General features: G+C 39.0%; 1 protein-coding gene across 9 annotated transcripts in view; it reads right to left on the minus strand.

Annotated features, from left to right (window-relative positions):
* The window catches only part of PLEKHA7 (pleckstrin homology domain containing A7), a 168,222-nt gene that overhangs the window by 59,710 nt on the left and 86,017 nt on the right, over positions 1-22,495 (minus strand). For 8 of the 9 annotated variants that reach the window (XM_087745643.1, XM_087745642.1, XM_087745637.1 and 5 more), the window contains 2 exons: positions 14,331-14,414; positions 2,575-2,686 (listed from right to left, as the gene is read on the minus strand). In XM_087745643.1, the coding sequence (XP_087601769.1) occupies positions 2,575-2,686; positions 14,331-14,414 (196 nt within the window). The remainder of the gene's footprint in view (positions 1-2,574; positions 2,687-14,330; positions 14,415-22,495) is intronic. The other variant, XM_087745641.1, reaches the window with a different exon arrangement.

Here is a 22,495-nt window from a genome sequence, read left to right on the forward strand (position 1 = left end):
TGGCTTTTAATATGGTTAATAATGAAATTGAACTGGCTACGAACAAGCAGATCTTTGGGACAGAGAACGGCTGTGGTTTATCAGCACACCCTTTTGCTTTTTATTCCCTCAATTCCATACCCCTCAAATTTCAAAAGGAAGGGTAGACTGCATTGGTCTAAAGTCTTCAGACGACTTATTCAGACAGCGCCAGCATCAAAATGGTGGGGCCCACGCCAAGAATCTATGTGCATTTCTGCAAAACTGCCCATCTTGGGTGTCTTACAAAATGAAGCCTTATATATTTATATGCACATCAACAAAGCATAATGACATTTTGATAAGTATAAGCCTCATTTTGGCTTTTTTCTTATTCTTCTTTCCAACATGCTCCTATAGTTGTACACTGTTCAACTGAAATTGTTGGACAGAACATGTGAAATTCTCTTTCCAAACAATTACTTTTTATTTCAGAAGTTTTATTCAATCCAAGTTCAGACTTGAACACTGCAACAAGCAAGCCAGAAGTCTTCATCTCTTTCATCTTGAACTGAGAATGACAAATCTGTTGTACAGTTGTCAGCTTACCTTCCCCCTCCACCCCAAAGGTAGCAATTCTTAGCTGTCAACTTTCTGTGGAAGAATCAAGCGGAAAGCCATGTACCTGGTGCTGCACTTTCTGATTTGGTACTACTTCAATGCGCATAGCTCTACATAAAAATCAGTTTGAATTTGGCCACGATTCCAACACTATACCTACGCAGTTCTGTGATGGCATTTGCAGGACAAAATTATGAAAGCATTTCATAAAAGATAATAATTAGCTATGGGTAGCTAGAGACCTTTGCCATGACAAACAGAACGTGTCTCTGGCTTCATGATTGTGTCTAAAGTCTGCATCTGGGAACTCACTCTCTGAAAGAATGATTATGGAATTCATGGAAGAAAACATTTAGAAAGAGATTAAAGGATTTTAAAATGTACTCTCAACATGCCAAAAGTCAACCTCAAAATGCAGTACACACTTTACAGCCTTTGTTCTCATTGATAGTTCACTTGAATTAATTTTGTGTTAGGCTGTAAAGGAATTTAACAGATCTCCTTCTGACTCTACAGAATAAGAGGAGTGATTTCAAGCCTGGAAACACATGCAATGATGAAGCAAAGCATACATAAGACAGACGTTGGTTCTCTGTTTTAATCAAAACATCAGTAAAGTATTTATTGAGGGCCCGCAGCAGGATGTATCTTATATAAACAAACCTGGTGGAGAAGAAAAGTACAGGCAAGCCCTCTACAAGACCTCTATTCAAAGTCTAAAGCTGTCATATATTAAAAAAAAAAATGCTACACCTGGGAACCTGCCAGAAGCATGCATGGCCACACTTACACTGGACTGCAAACAAAATAGAAGCAGAGACCAAAACCAGACCAACTGAAGTTTTGGGAGGTGATTCTGGCTATTCTCCAAGCTGTGATGGAAAGAGCATTACCCTCACCTGTAGCTGTGCAGTTCTGATGTCTCCAGTGAACTAGCCTCTTTGTGACAATGTTTTCGTGAGTACTAAGTTTCCTCTTTTCAGTCATAACTTCATCTAGCACTTTGAAGATAAATGTGACACATGACAATCTTTGTGTTGGTCCAATAACCTATACACATTGGATCTAAAGAATTTTTTTTTTTTTTTTTGCTTTTCATGAAATTGTTTTTATCTTCTCCAATATTCACCCAAGCAATTCAAAACATTACAAAAAGATTTCAAGTGATTCCAACTCAACAAAAATACCTTTGCAACCAATTTGGCAAAGTCCTTTCTTCAACTCAATTACTTAAAAGGCTTCACACTTTTGCATTTAAAAAAAAAAACCTGAGAAGTTTAAGAACTGCAGGCAAAGTTAAGAAATCTATCTTATCTCTGCTAATTCTTCCAGTATTTTTTTGCTTCTTTTTATCCAGCCCCCTCTCATTCTCACTGTACTGTAATTTATTGTAAGGTCAAAGAAGCATTAAAATAGTTGGTGACACTTCAAGTACAGCACTTTATTGTATTTTGTGCAATAATAAACACAGGCCCTTTGTCAATGACAAATAATGGATTTTTCTATTATTAAACATTCTGCGTGTAAACTTGGTGTCTGCACTGTTTGTGCACTACAGTGATGACAGAAAAGGATCTAAGTTGTTACTAAGAGGAGGAACAGCAATAAGGTTTCATGGAAAAGTAAGAACTGCAAATTACAATTCCTGGTATTCTGCAGCTCTTCTTGCCATATACACTGGACTATCAGAAGACTTGCTGGAATACTAGTATTACATGTACTTACTTCTGTTCTTAAGAAGCCTCTCAAACTTTACATGTCACAATAATCGCTATTTTTCAAATTATCATTCAACACCATCCTGGGGGTATACGGTGCTCCTATGCTGTAAAAGGGTTTGTGCTTGGGTAGAAGATACTACCTCTTATTTGAGGTAAGTTATTAGACTTCTGGGCTAAACCCATGGCCCTATTAAAATCAGCATTAAAAGAGCATTGGATTTAAAGTGAGTGAAATTCTAATCATCAAGCTGAAATAATAGCCTTTTTCCTTTACCTTAGAGCCAGGTTTTGTATCAACAGCAGATGTAGTTACTGCAGTGGACGTTTCACTGACCATGCTTGAAGGTCTTTGGTTTATTTGTTGCTTGGACATAGATGAATTCTGTCTAGAAAACAAAGAAAAACAGATAAACTAAAGCACAGTGTTTCAAACAGTCAGCTTTGCCTTTTTATATTTAAGATTCACAGTGAGCAAATGAATGACAGGCTAGTCAAACATTTCCCATGCATCTGCAACTTCCTTTGCACCACCCCTATTATTTTGATTTCAGATATTTCTCAAGCAGATGCTGCCAGTGACATCTGATGATTGGTATTTGTCAGTGTATCAGGAGGAAGAAACCTGCCAAGTTGTCTGCAAACCCAACAGAGAATCAAGATATAATAAAGAGCACTCAGAGAAGATAAGGCTAATGCAGAGAAACTAAATTGTGCCCAATTTAGAGGCTTGGCTGCAAACATGTGGAAGAGCCAGTACTGGGGAGGGAAGGATAGGAGTCAGCACTTTGCAATAACAGGCTTCTTATTTAAAAATCAAAGTGAGACTAGCCGACTGTTACATCGTTCACTAACTTAATGTTAGATCTTTGAATCTGCCCAAAATATGATTCATAATCCAATATGAATTATTAAAATACCTTTTAAGTGAAATGCTGCAATTCATGGCAGATAGCATTAGAAATAAATAACTTCTGAGTCATACTAAGATTGAAGAAATCTTGATAACTAGCTCAGATGCAGATACCCATTTAAAGCATTGGTGAGATCAATCCTACCATAAGAACCTGTTCAACAAGAAAGAATTCAGTACAGCTGCCCAGATGAAGAAATGAGAGGATAAATGGAAGTGCAAAATCTTGTGGAATCCCATATGCAGGTTGTGAAGAGGACCCTCAGCAGCCAAGCTCAACACCAACTTGTGAATTAAACCCACAGGTGGTATTTTCAAAAATCATTAACAACATAGTTTAGCAAATTGTATCTTAGGAACAAGTAGCAATACAGTCACATCAGAAAAAAACCAAAACAAAACGAACTATGAACAACTTATGATTTTCCTTTTCCCATCTTAGTAAGTCACCAAAGCCAAAAAAAAAAACCCCAACCAAAAAAAACCCCACAAACCACACCAAACATTACTGTTGCTACCACTGAAATTCAATCCAATTCTGAACGCAACAGAGAACAGAGCAATTCTGAGCAGTTATCGCTCAGAAGAACAGAGAAGAAGAGTTTGCGATTGTAGTAGCTCAACACAGGGTTTAACTGAGGACAAGGTGTTTGCCACCGTTGCTCTTCCTCAGTTACAACCTGAACAATTACCTGTCCAAAAGCTTTTATATTTGATTTGGTGTCAGGGAAAGCACATGTTTCCATTTGTGACCACACAGTTTCAATTAAGCTTGCAAGGAAGTAACACAGCCTTGATCCCATTTCCTTTATGCCTTGCTTATCTGGCATAAATCCCTCCTTTCTAGCTTTTATATGTACGTTCGGGTCCAAGATACGAGAACAAACTACAAGCCGACCCCCAAATTCCTGGCCAGCCTTTAACGCATGAGAACTTCATCACATCAGTTTGAGTCAATTTGCTTTACCTCTTATGGACCAAGTATCCTACTTCAGCATTTAATCAGCTTTAGGAACATCCAGTTTCAGCAGAGAGCAGATTAAGACACTTCCCGTATATAACACTGCCTAAGCTATTTCTGTTGATCAGCCAGTCTTATCTGCTTTTGACTCTGTTCTCACTTGCTCCCTTGCACTCTATAAACTTTCAAAACAGGTAGAAAATGAAGACTTACAATATCCCTGCATTTTGCTTGTAAAACCATCTTACTTGCCTTTTCCTAATATTTACTTATCAAAAAGGTTCTATTTCCCTGCTCGAGGCAACTAAGCAGAGAGCAGGTATTTCAAGGAGGGAGGAACACTAACAGAGATGTGACAGTCTTCTACACTGCCTCCTCAAAAGGAACCTAATGTATTAGATTTTAGATCATTAAGAGGGCCACTAGAAATGAGTTGCAAAAGTATGAAAACACATCCAAGGAAAATGTTTGGCCTTAGAAGACACAAAATTTCTCTTCTTCCCTTGAGGTTTAGATCCTTTACAATGTCCACACCACAAACTATTGAGTTTATACTGTAGGACAGTCACACAATACATGTTATTTTCCAGATACTCACTGGGTCAAGGAGGGGGGAAAGGAGGAGGTGGAGGGAAGAGGATAGAGCATGTAACATACATATTCAGAAAATCTGTAGGCCTTCCCAGACTAGAGATAATCTGATTAGATTACGTTTATTCATTTTAGAGAGTAGCTATTTCACAGAGAGCTAACTTCCTCAGGAAAGACAAAAATGAAAAATAAAATTTAACTTTCAACAAATTGGAATTAATTTTTCCAACAAAAATATTAATATGGAAAGAGAAATAACCCCAGAGGAATGGCTTTAATCTACCAATCAGGGTAGGCAAACTCAGATTGAACAGATTTTCACTGTTCCACAAGATACTGTTTCACATTAGGTTAAACATACTGCAGTTTAAAAAAAAAAACAATTAGAACTACAGAGGGAGATAAGCTTTATATATTTAACAAGACCATCACTATCAGAAAATCATAATGCAACACAGAACAATAAATGCATAATTTCTAAGCATTTATAATTTGACCATTTAGCAATCTCTCTTCCACTTGCCACTGAAAATGATCACTGCCAATGAACTGAGTTTTCCTTTTCTAGTAGTACCAAGATTAATGATGAACTTCAACTAGGAAAAGAACAAATTCACAACGAGAAAAATGTTTTTTAAAACATGTGAGGTTATTGCCCTGTGGTAGAACTCACATAGCCAGCAAAAGAGACAGTAAATCCACCAAAAGAGAAAATACATTATTATTCTCCTAAAAAAAGCCTTAGGCAGCAGTCACTGGTGATCCAAACTTTGTGTATGTAACAGAAAACATCAAACAATACTGAAAATTGATTTAAATACTCATATATAGTATTTCAAGGATAAAATAGACTTGCATGAAATCAGAACATAACCAAACTCAAGTATTCAGGTCTCTTAACAGCTAATTAATATTCTCAGTCTGTTTTTAAAAGCAAATAAAAATATGCAGAATATGCAGAATTACCTGAAACATCCCAGCATGTAAATGAAGTTAACACTGTCCTAATAGTGTTTACAGATTAACCTTTAAAAATAAGTGACTGTAGCACTAACTCTGTGCATTCAGAAACATTAGTTCAGAATCACTATTACCAAACATGTTTGATAGTATCTGTTATTCAAGACATCCCATTCTCTCTTGATAGTGCTGTTTTTTTGTCTATTTTCAAGACAGTTTTCTTACTGCCCCCCCCCCAGGTGCGTGCATACACACGCAGAATTGCAGTATGTACATTCAGAGCTCCGGTGCCTTATACATCTTTTTAAAATACTTGAAAATAACACTCTATATAGTATCTCCTGTCAAGCAACTCCCTGCTCTACTTAAACAGTGTTAGTATGTCTACAGAAATCACATTTACCAGCTAAAAGAATTACATGGCCAATATTTGGTTTATAAAAAAAAAAAAAAAGGCAAAACACTGAACAACACAAAAAAATTATTACACCAGTAGCCCATACTGAAAATGCAATACTCACGAGAGAACACATTCCTTTTCTCTAAAGGATCATAAAGATTAGCCGACTTAGAAGATCCACATTCATACCAGCAACCTAAAAAGTTTATTTTGTTGAAACCAAATACGACACAATAACATCATGTCAATCTATTTTTAATACTAATAAATCTCCTATTCAGCTAGACAAAAAAATTAACTGTCCTAGTATTTCCATACATGTAAACATGGCAGATGTTTATTTTGGGGCTGTTTGGGTTTCCTCCTTTCTCTCCACCTGATATTTTTGCTGCTATAGTAACCAAATGCAATAGACAAAATAAGATAGCTCTCTCCCCAGAGGTGATACACAGGCTTTACCAGTTGCACAAAAAACAGGCAAAAAAGAGGGTAACACTCATTGGATGAAGCTCACAATATATATATATTTCCACATTTATAGAATCACATAATCATAGAATGGTTTGGGTTGAAAGGGACCTTAAAGATCATCTGGTTCCAGCCCCCCTGCAGTGGGTAGGGACACCTTCCACTAGACCAGGTTGCTCAAAGCCCCATCCAACCTGGCCTTGAACACTTCCAGGGAGGGGGCATCCACAACTTCTCTGGGCAACCCGTTCCAATGTCTCACCACCCTCATAGTGAAGAATTTCTTCCTTGTATCTTATCTAAATCTTCCCTCTTTCACGTTTAAAGCCATTACTCCTTGTCCTATCACTATGTGCCCTTGTAAACCTCTCCAGCTTTCATGTAAGCCCCCTTCAGGTACTGGAAGGTAACTCGCTAAAAGGTCTCCCAGGAGCCTTCTCTTCTCCAGGCTGAGGCTAAAGAACCCCAACTCTCTCAGCCTGTCCTCACAAGGGAGGTGCTCCATCCCTCTGATCATCTTCATGGCCCTCCTCTGGACCCACTCCAACAGGTGAGACTTACCAGCCTGTAGTTCCCTGCGTCTTCCTTTTTTCCCCTTTTTAAAAATGAGGGTTATGTGTCCCCTTTTCCAGTCAGTGGAAACTTCACTGGACTGCCACAACTTCTCAAATATGATGAATAGTGGCTTAGCAACTTCATCCGCCAGTTCTCTCAGGACCCTGGGATACATCTCATCAGGTCCCATGGACTTGTGCACCTTCAGGTTCCTTAGATGGTCTTAAACCTAATCTTCTACAGTGGGCAGTTCTTCATTCTCCCAGTCCCTGCCTTTGCCTTCTGCAACTTAGGCAGTGTGGCTTAAGCACTTGCTGGTGAAGACTGAGGCAAAGAAAGTGACTGAGTACCTCATCTTCCACCATATCCTGGGTAACCAGGTGTCCCATTTCCTTCCAAAGAGGGCCCACGTTTCCCCTAGTCTTCCTTTTATCACCAACATACCTATAGAAGCTTTTCTTGTTGCTCTTGATGTCCCTGGCCAGATTTAATTCTCTCAGGGCGTTAGTTTTCCTAACCTGATCCCTGGCTGCTCGGACAATTTGTCTGTATTCCTCCCAGGCTACCTACCTACCTACCCTCTATTAGGCTTCCTTTTTGTGTTTCGAGTTTGTCCAGGAACTCCGTGTTCATCCACCTAGGCCTCCTGGCGTTTCTGCCTGACTTCCTCTTTGTTGGGATGCATTGCTCCTGAGCTTGGAGGAGGTGATCTGTGAATAATAACCAGCTTTCTTGGGCCTCTCTTCCCTCCAGGGCTTTATCCCACGGTACTCTACCGAGAAGATCCCTGAAGAGGCCAAAGTCTGCTCTCCTGAAGCCCAGGGCAGTGAGCTTGCTGTGTGCCCTCCTCGGTGCCCTAAGGATCCTGAACTCCACCATTTCATGGTCACTGCAGCCGAGGCTGCCCTTGAGCTTCACATTCCTCACCAGCCCCTCCTTGTTGGTGAGAACAACGTCCAGCATAGCACCTCTCCTCATTGGCTCATCTATCGCTTGGAGAAGGAAGTTATCATCAATGCATTCCAGGAACCTCCTGGATTGCTTATGCCCTGTTGTGTTGTCCCTTCAACAGATATCGGGGTGGTTGAAGTCCCCCGTGAGGAGCAGGGCTTACGAATGTGAGGCTGCTCCTATCTGTCTATAGAGGACCTCATCCACATGGTCTTCCTGGTTGGGTGGCCTGTAGCAGACCCCCACTATACTGTAATTTGTCCCTGCCCTCTCTTTAATCCTGACCCATAAGCTCTCAGTCAGCTCCTCAGCCATCCCCAGGCAGAGCTCCATGCACTCCAGCTCCTCGTCTGAACACCCCCTCCTCATCTCCCCTGCCTGTCCTTCCTAAAGAGCCTGTATCTTTCCATACCAACACTCTAGTCATAGGAGCCATCCCACCAAGTCTCTGTGATGCCAATAAGATCATAGACCTGCAGGCATGTGCACATCTCTAACTCCTCTTGTTTATTCCCCATGCTACGTGCATTTGCATAGAAGTATTTAAGTTGGGTTCCCAACAAAGCTGACTGGCTGGAGTGGCTGGAATTCCTTTGCGCTGATCTTCAGATGCTCTCCTGTTGACCTGTGATCCTTCTCCAGGCTCTGGGCATCTATTGCTGGTACTGGCATTAAACTGGTAGGAGTGGGATGGATTGAGGTTCTCCTCCCCTGGCAACTTTAGTTTAAAGCCCTCTTCACCAGCTTGGCAAGCCTATGACCAAAGATGCTCTTCCCTTCTCTTACAGAAGGACCCCATCAGCCCCTAGTAGACCAGGTTTCTCAAAGCGAGTCCTATGGTCTAAGTAGCCAAACCCCTGGCTGTGGCACCAGTCCCGTTACCATTTGTTGATTCGCCAGATTCAACTGGCCCTTTCAAACCCCTTCCCTTTGACCAGGAGGATTGATGAAAAAAATACCTGTGCTCCAGAGTCCCTTACCGCCGCTCCCAGGACTCTGTAATCCTTCTTAATACTCCTCAGACTGCTTCTGGCTGTGTCACTGGTGCCCACGTGAAACAACAGCAGCAGATGATAGTCAGTGGACTGTATGAGGCGTGGTAGCCTCTCGGCAACATCCCTTGTATGAGCCCCCAGTAAGCAGCACACCCCTCTAGAGAGTGTGTCAGGTCGGAAAATGGGTGCCTCTGTACCTCTCAGAAAAGAGTCGCCTACAACTATCACCCGTTGCCTTTTCTTAGTTGCACTGGTGGTTATAGGGGGAGCAGATCGGGCTGCCTTGCTCAGCTCCAGCGTCTCTCCTGGTGTGACAGGCTTTTCCTCTTCAGTCTGCAGAGCAGTAAAGCAGTTCTGCAAGGGCATCTCAGGCTTCGGGGGAAGTCTCTTCCTCCTGCTGATCCTTGCCATTGCAACCGTCGATTCTTCATTATGTTGAAGTCTTATATTTTAACTTTAAAGTACTATCTTTTCATTTGCAAACAATACTATCACAAATATACTGTAAAACTTCTAATACACAACTACTAGTGTTTAGCAACAGATGCAAATAGATACATGGCTGTCAGTTATTTGAAGAACTGTTATTTAAAGAAAGATAACACAGAAGAAATCTAAACATTATGTACATCTATCCTAAGTAATTCTATCATAGATTTTTCAGAGAAATTCACATATAACAATTAAACTAGATCTAACACTTTTCCAGCAGCCTTGTCCTTAACACTCATTTTTCCATTGGTTGTTTAGGAAAGGTCTCCTTGTGGGAATTAAGGGTTCATTAAAAACATGAAAGTAAAGCACAGATATTAAGATACAGTTGTTAAATGGAGGGAGGCTACCAGAAGGACTTCCCATATAGCCAAGGTGCTCAAATTATTTAGAGGTGATCCTGAAAACTGCGAGATGACCAAGTCAATAGAGGACAAAAATTAATCCGGACAAAAACTGAAATGCTGACAGGAACAGATAGAAAAATAATCTTCAGATACACGTAACCATGTGATAAAATGCCAAACTGAATGCAGTGTCAACAACAGAAAACTAATTCAAAGAAAGGAGAAATTGAAAACATCTCTGCAGCTTTTATCACTCAAAACAACACTAGCAATCTGAGAAAAGGGTATTTTTTAATCTTAGCAGAATGACTAGCAGCAGTCAAAGTACGTTAAGAATTATTAGGAAAGGAATAGAGAAGAAAAAGTATAATTAAATTATTATAAAAAACAATGGGCTCATACATTGAATAGTGCATTCACCTACAATCACTCAGATAACAAACAAATCTAAAAGCCTTACACCAAAAAGCTAGCACTGAAGCAGGGCTAGCGAAAGGTACTGAACACACGTCCCACACACTAAGTGACCAAAGCTTCTAAGCTCGGAAAGCAGAATTAGAGGTGGGGATTTGACAGTGGTCTCAGCTAAGAAGGGGTTAGAAATAAGGGATTATTATCACTGTTTCTCAAAAAAAAATCTAAATCGGAACACCTTTAGGAAGAAGGAATAGCATAAGGATCAAAAGGTAATGTAATTTAAAAGGTACAGGTTCCAGGCAATACTCTGTTTTTATCCTCCGGTTGCAATGGAGTTGAGGAAATCAGATTTTGGCTTAAAAAGCAAGATTGATATGATATTGTTTAAAGGGGGAAATGCCTTGGGAAAAAACTAGCAAAATACCGTCTCGGCCTTCTACTGAAACTATCCAATCCTTTGATCAAGTGAGGCAAGGGTGTCTGGTTCATAACTGACTCATAATCAAGTTAAGATTACATCATTTATTGACATCATTTTCCAAAACTTCTTTTCAAATCTTCTTGCCAGAACACTGCTTCCTGAATGAGAAAATGCCAGAGCAGTCTGTACATTCATCACTTCTGGATTACTGTAGATTACTTTTCTGATGTTAAATGTGTCCTTTTAATAGATATGTTTGTTGCAGCCCGAACCAGTTTGTTCTTATGTCTCCCCCCCTAGCTCCCAGTAAACATCTGGTGACAACTCCTGGCTTTGGCTCTAATCTTAAATTAAAATCAACCTGTAAGTAATATATCACGTCACAACAGCACTGAAGAACAAATTGCCATTTATGAAACCCTTAAGAGTGCTACTACTTCAGACAGGATTCTTCAGCTATAGAAAAAAGTACTCTTGGTCAAAAGGATCCCATGATGGAAAGTTTCCACAGACCATGCAAATCCAGAGGCTATCTTTCTGACTGCATCCTGTTTGTTAAAGTCATTTCCTCACAAGATACAACCTACAATACTGATTGCAAACCAATACACGATCAACAACACCGATTCCATACAAATCCCTGATGCCTGAGGGAAAAGAACTGAAAACACAGCATAGCCCCACTACGATACCTAGGCCTAAAGACAGGGAGGTGCTAACCTCCTTTGATTTCAGCAGAGACATCCACGTATGTCAACAGTGTCGTCCGATATGACCGTGATGAACAGCAGCTGTGTAAAACCTACGCTGTCGCACAGAAGCAGTACAAAACTAAGGAAACCAGGGCATCCCACGCACTTGAAAATGACATCTTTGAAGTAATTTGAACTGATGTATTAAAACCATCTAATTTTAAAAACACTATGTACGTCAGGCAAATAATAAAGCTTAGAAAAAATGTTCTCGCAAATACTGTTTCCTGAGTAGTCACTACAAACACATATTCCTTGCTATATCCCTCCAGCCATTCCCCCTTCTTTTAGAATAAAAAACACCTGTCTCTATTAATTCTACTACATTGTAAGATCTTTTTCCTGCTTTTGATACCATCTCAGTGCGAGTAATTAAAGTCTAGAGATGACAAGTTATGCCTGTTCATCTGATTGCCCTCCAAACAAACACCTTAATTTCTCTTCCTAAAAAGCTTCTAACATATAAAAGATCACTAAAGTCACGTGCCACCAGCAAGTTGTTCTTTCAATTCTGCTTTTAATATTTTATCTGCTACCACGATTACAAGACCAGAAACAGCCCAGGGAAGTGTGACTAACCCAGGGAGGCACTCCAACGAGTTCTATCCAAACACCTATTTTTCCTTACACATATACAAATTTTCTTTACATTAAATTTGATTGAACCTTTACAATAAATCAAATAAAAATCAATTAATGGATGGAAGTTGGAACACAGAGGCACAGTGGCTGTTGTCTACACTGCCTTTGAGATACGCTCCATTGCAAGGCACCTGTTCTCCTCACTAAATGACTTGGAGCAGCTTGTTTGCGTACTTGTATCCAGCCAAACCCCTCCCGAGCAGCAAGCCACCTGCACACCACATAACACCTGGGGTGACCTCCAGCTCAGGAGATATCCCACAGTCTTTGTACCTGATCACAGGCCTCTCCCACACACTGCAAAATATGTTCAACCTTCTATTTCATGCTGGTTCTCAGCACGGGCCTTAACATCGGATTGGCCCTTGGATTTGCTTTGGGCTTGGGGAGGGCAGCTGTTTAGCTGGGTTTTTGTTGCTATTGTTGTTTTTGTTTGGTTTGTTTGTTTTTCAAACCATATGAGAAGCACTTCTCCAGGCTGTACCAGAAGCTCTAAGCAAAGGCCTGTACAGTCATGCTCTACTTGTCCTTTCCTCTCCAAGTCCACAACAGAAGACATTGCCAGAAAAGCCTCAGTCTCCTGGGAGTCTCATATGGCCCTTCTATGGGCCTCATTTTTCTTAAGGTTATACTGCTTTAAATTAAACGTAAAGCAAATTAAATGTCACATAATCTGAAACATAAAGTGTTCAGAATCGTGCGGGCAGCCACACAAACCACCACACGCAGGCCATCACAGCTATGATGCCCAGCCTCTGTGATGCATGAAGGGCTAGAGGCTGCTTAAACAATGTTGGAAGACCAGGCTGGAAGAAAAGCTACCTGGTGGTGTCCCATTCCCCTTGCCCTTTGGAGTGGTTTTAGAAGATGATGCAGACTTTCTCCTAGACTCTGTCTAGGGAAGATTTCCAGTCATCCCATTACAGAAGGGATTCCAGGAGCAATCTAGCATGCAGCGAGGACAACAGGAGCAGTTAAACCCTAGAACAGGGAGTGATCCAAACCAAAACCAAAGACACGCCCAGATACACCAATCTGAACACTTTTTTTTTTTTTTTTTTTTTAAATCAGATAATGAAGATAAAATATGCTGGAAACTAATACATATAGAATCATAGAATCGACAAGGTTGGAAAAGACCCTTAAGATCATCGAGTCCAACCGTTAACCTAGCACTGCCAAGTCCACCACTAAACCATGTCCTCGAGCACCATATCTATCCGTTCTTTAAATACCTCCAGGGATGGAGACTCAACCACTTCCCTGGGCAGCCTGGTCCAATGCTTGACTACCCTTTCGGTGAAGAAGTTTTTCCTAATGTCTAACCTAAACCTCCCCTGGTGCAGCTTGAGGCTGTTTCCTCTCGTCCTATCACTTGTTACTAGGGAGAAGAGACCGACCCCCACCTCGCTACACCCTCCTTTCAGGTAGTTGTAGAGAGCAATCAGGTCTCCCCTCAGCCTCCTCTTCTCCAGACTAAACAACCCCAGCTTCCTCAGCCACTCCTCATAAGACTTGTGCTCCAGACCCTTCACCAGCTTTGTTGCCCTTCTTTGGACACGCTCCAGCACCTCAATGTCCTTCTTGTAGTGAGGGGCCCAAAACTGAACACAGTATTCGAGGTGCGGCCTCACCGCATATGGTTCTATTTCTCTAGAATTAAATGAAGAATGCCTACTGAAAAAAATTTTAATAACTACCAGCCCAAGACAGGGAATTCAGAAAATCTAAAATATAAGAAAACCAAGGAATGACAATGGAAACTAGCAATATTTTGTGTATTTCAATTTCAGTACAAACCTTCCAGTTTGCTCTAAAGACATTTTACATTTATGTTCTGTATATTTGATATTAAATAATAATGCTTTAGCCTTATATAAAGTATCCTATTTATATTGCCTTTTTTGTTTGTTTATTTTTGGGTTGGTTTTTTTTTGTTTGTTTGTTTGTTTATTTTTTAAGATTTGGTAAAGATTTTCTCTCAAGCCCTAAGGTGGAACAGTGCTCGAATCAAAAACACACTATCACAATGAGAAGTAAATTTTTAAGCATAAACTATCTCTATAACATTTTTGCTAAAATACCATAAGAACTGTAAAACTGCTAAACTACTGTAGGTAAATGTGTTACTGTTTTAGATCTCTTGACATGGGTATAAAACTACTTACTCTTCTCGCAAAATAAATTCAATATTTTCTGGAGAAACCTGTCCTGTCACAGGATGTCTAAATGACGTGGTCTGCTGATTATGGCTGAAAGGAAAAAAAAAAGAAAAAAAAGAAAAAAGAAATTAATATTGCTAAACTCAGTAAAAGATACCTCTTATCTCTAAAAGGCAGAACTGTTTACATTGATGCTTTGCTGCTGCTACTCCAGAAATGAAACGTATTTCCTAGGTATTTTTGAAGCCAGAAATGTTTTCAGCTCCTTCCCACATTCATGATGACTTTGCCAATGGCACACTGTACCATTTAATTATTAAACAGGTTAATGTTTTAAAAGTAAACTAGTTGCAATCCTTAGTTAGGGAGATGCACTTGTATTTATGATTATTTACACCTGACTGTTACCAGATTATTTAAACATAACATAGAAATTACACAACAAACACTACTGATTTGTATTTCTGTAAATTTCACATAACAGAACCAGTAAAATAACTTAAAATGTTGATGGACAACATTTTACACAATTTTTAATATTTAATGAGATCACAGAGAGAGATTCTGTGGAAACCATTTGTTGCATGCTTTTTTTCCCCCTCTAGTATGGTATTTCTTCAATGATTTTTCTTTACACCTCCATGCAGAGGATCATATATAACCTTAGTTGTTCAGTTGCATGGCCTATATAAACCAACATAATTTAGTATTTCATCTGAGTTGAATTAAAACTGGGATTTTCTATCAACTTTCCCCCCAGATTACTATCTAGATATTTTGCTACCCTCTGTGAAATATTGCTATCCATTAAAGACAATTATTTTATCTGTGTAACTGTACTCATACAACGCAAAAGTATGGAGTGAAGAAAGCTTGTTTCAAGATAAACTGGTAGTCTTCCCTCCTCCCCAAAGTAGATCATTGGAATTAATTGTATAGAAAACACAAGGCAATTTCTAGAGAGTCTCATACCTACTAAGCCTTATTCTGCAGCCCTGTCCAAAGAAGCAAGCTATAACAATCACAAATCTTAAAGACATAGGAAATTGAAGATCTTATTTCAGAATTAGAAAGGTCGCGGCTGAGCTGCTGTTAGGGAGTCTTAGAATGACAGAGAGTAATGAACCAAGAGCTCACTTATTTAAGGTTCCAAATTTTTATGGGTTTAGTTAACAATATTTAGGTAAACAACATCCAAAACTAGAATTCCCACCAAATGTAGCAAAATGTTAACACACTGCGAATATATTCAGGAAAAAAAAAAAAATAATAAGGCCATTAAATGAATTATACGTCAAAGAGCCAAAAACGAACACTTCATCCATTTTTTTGTTTTAAAGAAGATTTGGGGTTTTTCCTCCTGTAATTCCCAGCAATCTCAGGTCTTACAGATTTGACCCATTTGTCTAGCATAGCAGGATGTCCCCCCAGAAACAGAATAAGACATAAAGCAATATTTTGGGGTTTCAAACTAATGAAATTCCAAAGACATAACAGCCTTTCTGTAGAGTAAAGGACAGCTAAAAGTCACACAGCTCATGCACCCATAACATTTAAATGTAAATAGCTCAGGACATGTCTTGATTAAAAAAAACAAAACAAAAACAAACAAAAAACACCACAAAAAAAAATTAACCCCCAAAACCCTCAACAACAACAAAAAAAGCCCACAACCAAAACCACAAACTGCTCACGCTAAGTCCCACTTGGGCCATAAATGGCAGAGGATGTTTCTTCTGTGTTATAAACTACGGGAAGTCATACTTAAGAGACCAAGAAAATGAACATTTTCAATGATAAGCTGAAAGCTGTGACAACTTCTGGTACACCAAAAGGACTTTTTCCAGCCCCACCTATTACAAAAATTCTAGCCTTACAGCCATTAAAAACTGTGAACAACATATTAGGCCATCAACCATCCCACAGCACCAGCGACAGCATTCATTTCCGAGAGTGGTGAGAACTGACCTCTGCGACAGAGGTGGGTTAATGAAGTACCTTTGCAGTTTCTAACTCTTCAATTTTCCCATGAAATCAGAGTTCAGGAGAAAGTATTTCCAGTAAGCGTGGAGTGCTAACATCTACAAAACAACCATGATCTTTTTCTCACAAAAGGACTGAGGAGCATTGTTTTCTGAAGAAGCAGTTTTACCTGAGTTTAGATTCTAATTTTGAGTATACATCCAAAGAAAGGAATAGGAACTTGCAGATGTCAAAGAAAATAATAAATGAATTATAACTAGCAATTAAACTCCCTTTTTGTCATACAGTTCAAACAGTTTTAAGCTAAACCTCTTTTCTTTTAAATCAGGACCGAAGCAGTCTGTTTAACCTTTGATACTTAGGCTAGGACGACTAGCAAAAATGCAAATACAGAGTTACCTTTAAAAATGAAAGTACATTGTCAGCTTTACTCTGTCAGCAAGCTCTCATGTGCAGGCTTTTAGTCATTAATAACTCACTCTACAGTTAAGACTAAGAAAAAGAAGAAAAAGGACTATATTCCAGAAGTGCTCCAGGGTTATTTAGGAAACGAAATTACCCATTACAGAATGCTAGCACTGCTACAAATGTATTATTATTTCCTATGAAATAAATTCACCAGGCCTTCAGAAGATTAATTAGTCCTTTTGCTGTAATTAAAGAACAAGTCCATTACTAATAGACTAAATATTATTTGCTAATAATAAAAGTTTCAGACGGAAAGTAAACACTACTTAAATATCTGAGCAATTGCATTTTGGGACAAGTTTTGCACTTCGAGTAGTAAGAGCAGAGAAACAGAAGGATCGTTGCATCACTACATAAAAAGCAGACGGTAATTTCACAGGCAAGAAGACATACAAAACCAAAACTTTCTGCAAATCTGCAGCTTCAATCCTGAGGACTTGACTGGGAAGAGAGAAACGAAACCACTGCCACTAACAATTAAGTTTTGCAGAACACTGTGGTTTATTTGAATTTGAAAAGTGAGAGTTTAAGTGTTTTGCCTCATAGGACTCATTAAGAATAAGCAATACTGTTCAAAATAACCCATACAACAGATGGCTAATGCCTTGCAACACGGAATTAGATGGCAGGGAGATTTTTGTCCACAATGAGAGCAGTCAAACATTGGAAAGGTTGCCTAGCAAGGCTGTGGAATCTCCATCCTTGGAAACATCCGAAACGTGGCCGGATAAGGTCTTCAGCAACCGAATCAAACTTTTAAAGTTGGTTCCAACTTCGAAGCTGGCCTGGCTCTGAACAGGAGGGGCTGGATCTGATGGGGTCCAGAGGTTCCTTCCAACCTAAATTCTTCTGTTCTGTCATTCTCTGCTGCTCCCTCCATCTTTCTCTGCAAATATCATTTAATTCTTACAATCCCTTTGAAGCTCTCCCAGTATTTAAATAGATGTATTCCAAGAATATTAGCAGTACCTTGTTTTGATTAGAACAAGAGAAATTGTAACATTAGATTTTTAGATTCAGATCACGATTTTTTGTTGGTGTTGTTTTCATATCCTTTAAACATTTGCTTAACAGTATTATCTGTTTACACAACAATGATAACAATATGTCTCCACTGAGAGTGACCTAGTAAACTTGTTGCAGTGGAAGTTCTCCCTCCTTTCCAAGCACAGACTAAGAAAAGACCTGGCACAGTTGCTCTCCAGACACACCAGCTAACCAAGCCTCCCGGTAGTTAATCACCTGTATTTCCTCCAAATAGCAACTGCTGAATGCGTCTCTCTTGTCTAGAATGCTACCATGTAGAACAGGCACAATAAATGAACCTTAATAAAAGGACACGATACCCTGCTCCACTCTTCATGTCCCTTTTATTCTTTTTTCACTAGAGAAAGACTTGATGCCCTCAAGAAAACTGGGAAAGGCTTATGAAGCTTCACCACATGAACTTCGAACCCCATGTAACTTGTACAACACCACACATTTGAAATGCCAAGCTAACTTTTCTAGTAACATTACAAATTTTCTGTGTCATAAGTGATGGCATTTTTCCTAGCAATCATCTTTTAATTTTAACAGTTTTGTATTATTCTGATTTTGTATAATTACTAATCAACAGAACCACCAAACTAAAGCAAGTGTGAAAATGTAACAAATCCACACAAAAATTACATTCATTAGCATCTACCACTACCATCATCATTAAATCACACCATAGACTGCTAAAAGCAATCCTGAATTTCAAAGTTACAGAACACCATTTTCCAAGGCTTGCTGCTGGTTTGTAGTAGTTAAGACTCAGACTTTTCGTAACAGAATCACAGTTCAAACACCACTACTTTGAAATTAGATACTGCAACACAAATTCTACCATTTCACGGCACGTGTACACAACTTTTACAAATGTAAGAATTGATAGTCACCCGCTGCCTTAAGGCCAATGTACTACAGCAGTACAGAAAGACTCAAGACCTTCAAGATGTAAACAGTGTTAATACACCTGGCTAATATTAGCTACATGTGAAAGCATGCTGCTTGAGCATCCAATGTAACTTGGCCCTGGGCCCTGTAAGTTGGCCCTGGGTTCAGGGGTGGGGGGCTGGAACCAGATAACGTTACAAACTGGATATTGTATGATCCTGCTGGGTGGGTGGGAGCGCAGGCAGACAGACACCCATACCCTTTGATAACACCTTACTGCTCACCATCAGAATGCAGCCTAAAACATTTCTCAGGTATTGATTAAGCAAGCCTGCAAATTTAACATTGCCTATCATTTGTTTGCACTAACCTAACCTACAGTATGATGAAATGTAACTGATTTAAACACATGAAAACCACACAATTACAATCCAGTCTCCAATCCTATAGTATAATTGACACAGGCAGGCACTTTTGCCTGCATGGATCCTTTTGCAGAACTCATAATTAACGTGACTTCACCTGTTATTACTTTTTTTTTTCTTTTCACTTCATTTTGTATTTGAGTCAACGCCAAGTTTTAATAATTAACTTTTGGATGAGACTGATGCTGATGACCTTTCATTTGAAGTCAAGAAAATTTATAGATTGCCTCTAGAGTAACTGAAATGCCCAGACAGATGGATCTTGAAATGTGTGAATCAACTACTGATTGAGTCTACATCACATTAACAACAAATCTATAAGTTGCAAGAAAAATTCATGTCATCATTGGACAGACTATCCTATAAATTATTACAAGCCATTTCTACAGTATTTATTTTCCATGTAGGCTGACTCCTTTACGCTTACCTGCAAGACTAGATAAGCAGGAACATCTTTATGTTTCAGCATTGGCTTCTCAGTATTTTTTAGATACTAGCTTTTAGAATTGGTTGGAAAGAGTATCAATGAATAGTCCAAGAAAATCAGTGCCATCAAAGTTCTGCAAAGAATATTACTGGAAGAAAAATGCAGTGTAGTACAGACATAATTTAAAAGAATTTGGAATAATACCAGCTAATTGTATTACACGAGCAACAGCACCCACTACGAGCTGGACTCACATCAAAACCCATCTTTTCAATATACTGAACTTAAAACCATGGTTTTAAAAAGCTGGGTGCCTCCTCAGAGTAGTGGCAAAATCCTTGCTCCACTGTAATCAGTGTCTGGGAGACTTTCATAAGGTCAAAATCTCACCCTCTCATAGAGTTTAATTAGCGTCTTAATCTATGAACTATTACATAGGATTCACAAAGTAAAAGTGATTCTCTCAAATCTCATATCCTCCTCAGACTATCACCCTGAGAATTCACAAGTATTTAGTTATTTAGTCAGAATACAATTCAGTAACTGTCTTGAGCAGCTATGTCTGTGACTACAATCAGCCAACACAAGAGCCTGTGCTTATAGCGACAGCAAAGGGGACAGCTGGCATGACATTGGATTATATCATATTTTCACTTTTCCTTGTAAAAGCTTGCAGACAGGAAAAGTTTGAAAATAACAGTTAAATGGTCGGTAAACCAACAGACGCGCTCTCACATAGCGTCCTTCCTTCTACCTAGCTCGCTAGTGATGAGGTTAAAAGGGAACTGCAAGTTTCTTTGGAACTGAGTCAATATTTTTTTTCTGTCTTAATGAACTACCGAAGATAATTTATACTATCCAATAGTAATATGAGCAGGAAAGATTTTGTTGTTAATGAACATCCTTTTCAGAACAGATCTCATAAATCAATGGTAAGCTAATATGGAAAATCCCACAGAATCATCACAGACATTTTCAGTCATTAAAAGAACAGATAAAAGGATGCACATATTATCGCATCACAGCACGTCCTGGTTTTGGCTGGGATAGAGTTAATTTTCTTCCTAGTAGCTGGTATAGTGATGTGTTTTGGATTTAGTATGAGAATAATGTTGCTAACACACTGATGTTTTAGTTGTTGTTAAGTAGTGCTTACACGAAGTCAAGGACTTTTCAGCTTCTCATCTCTACAGATCGAGAAGGCTGGAGATGCACAAGACGCTGGGAGGGGGCACAGCCAGGACAGCTGACCCAGCCTGGCCAAAGGGCTATTCCACACCATATCATGTCATGCTTAGTACACAAACCAGGGGAACACTGGCCAGGGGTCTGCTGCTCAGGGACTGGCTGGGCATTGGTCGGCGGGTGGTGAGCAACTACATTGTGCATCACTTGCTTTGTATGTTCTTTTATTATTATTACTACTACTATTTTATTTTGTTTCAATTATTAAACTGTTCTTATCTCAACCCACGAGTTTTCTTACTTTTACTCTTCCAATTCTCTCAGCCATCCCTCTGGGGTGGAGTGAGCGAGCAGCTGTGTGGTGCTCAGTTGCTGGCTGGGGTTAAACCACGACACAGGATCATCACAGATTTTCATGAGTAATACAGATTAAAGTCATCCGCTGATTCACAAATCCTTTTGGTGCATATCATGAGACACCATCAGGATTTTATTAACTCACAAACCCCACATTCAAGTTAACTTGAAATTAAGGAAGAAAGGCACGATAAAGTTTTGAAGACAAGGAAAACCTCAGGAAAGAGGACATTCCTGAAAAGTGATTTGATTCTATTTCCTCACTTTTGCAACTTTAGAAAAATTACAGTCCCTGCCTTCAAAATTGAAAATTAAATTAAAACATTCTCTGATCACAGCAAAATAAAATTAGAAAGGTAAAAAAGGTATATTTTTTTATTTGATAAAAACATTATTGCATCACATCATCTTAACTCAGGCTTGGAACTCAAGACTGTTCCTTTCTTTCCCACTGAAGTGTTTGAAGACAGATGATTCTCCATAAACCTCCAAAATAAAATGTAGTACCTTCAAAACTATTTATCTAAATAAATTTCGAACTTTGCTACCCAATAAAAATAATCTTGACTTTTAGTGACAACGAAATGTCACCATGTCACAATGTGAAGAGCAGGCTCAATCAATTGCATATTTCTTACAGATATCATGTGAACATCTAATCCAAATCTTGAAAGTTTGAAACGGAAACAGGAGTAGGTCCAATAGTTAAATACATGAATTGGTGATATATACATACATGTATTTGTATGCATACATATTTACATGTATACGTGTGTATATATATGTATATCTGGGATATATATACACACACACCCCTCATCTCCAATGCTGGCACAGATATTTCTGCAATGATGTAAATAACACTGACTCCTATAGGATTGAATGGTTGGGACAAATGGTCCCAACAGTCCAATTAGATGCAGAAACTCCAAAGACAGATGCTCACATAGAAAACATTTTTTTTTTTTAAATCAGACATTTTGGGAAGCATGGAGGTGTTTTTTTGTTTTTTTGTTTTTCCACTGGTATGACAGGAAAGCAGCAACTTAACTTTTTTCACTACCCAATTCTGTCCTACGCATACAGCAACATTTGCCGTACAGCCTTTCACACAGAAGAAAACTATGCAGACCTAATGTAACCATACTACAGCAGCAGAGTTGCAGAATAGTTATATGTGAAATGCTGCTATAAACCAATCCTGCCACAAGAAAACAATATGTAGAGAGTGACACGTCACATTATTTATTTCTTCTGGATCTGATACACAACCTAAATTAATAAATGCATTCTCTAATAGAAGTTGGTGATATCACTAAGTAATATGACTAAAACACCCTGAGTAAAAGCAGCACACCCTTGAATTCCAACATCAACCACAATTTAAAGAGTCAAGTGAGGAAGCC

The sequence above is a fragment of the Nipponia nippon genome, unplaced genomic scaffold (assembly GCF_047370975.1).
Source record: "Nipponia nippon isolate SJK-2023a ecotype South Korea unplaced genomic scaffold, ASM4737097v1 scaffold_10, whole genome shotgun sequence".
In the NCBI taxonomy this organism is placed as follows: domain Eukaryota; kingdom Metazoa; phylum Chordata; class Aves; order Pelecaniformes; family Threskiornithidae; genus Nipponia; species Nipponia nippon.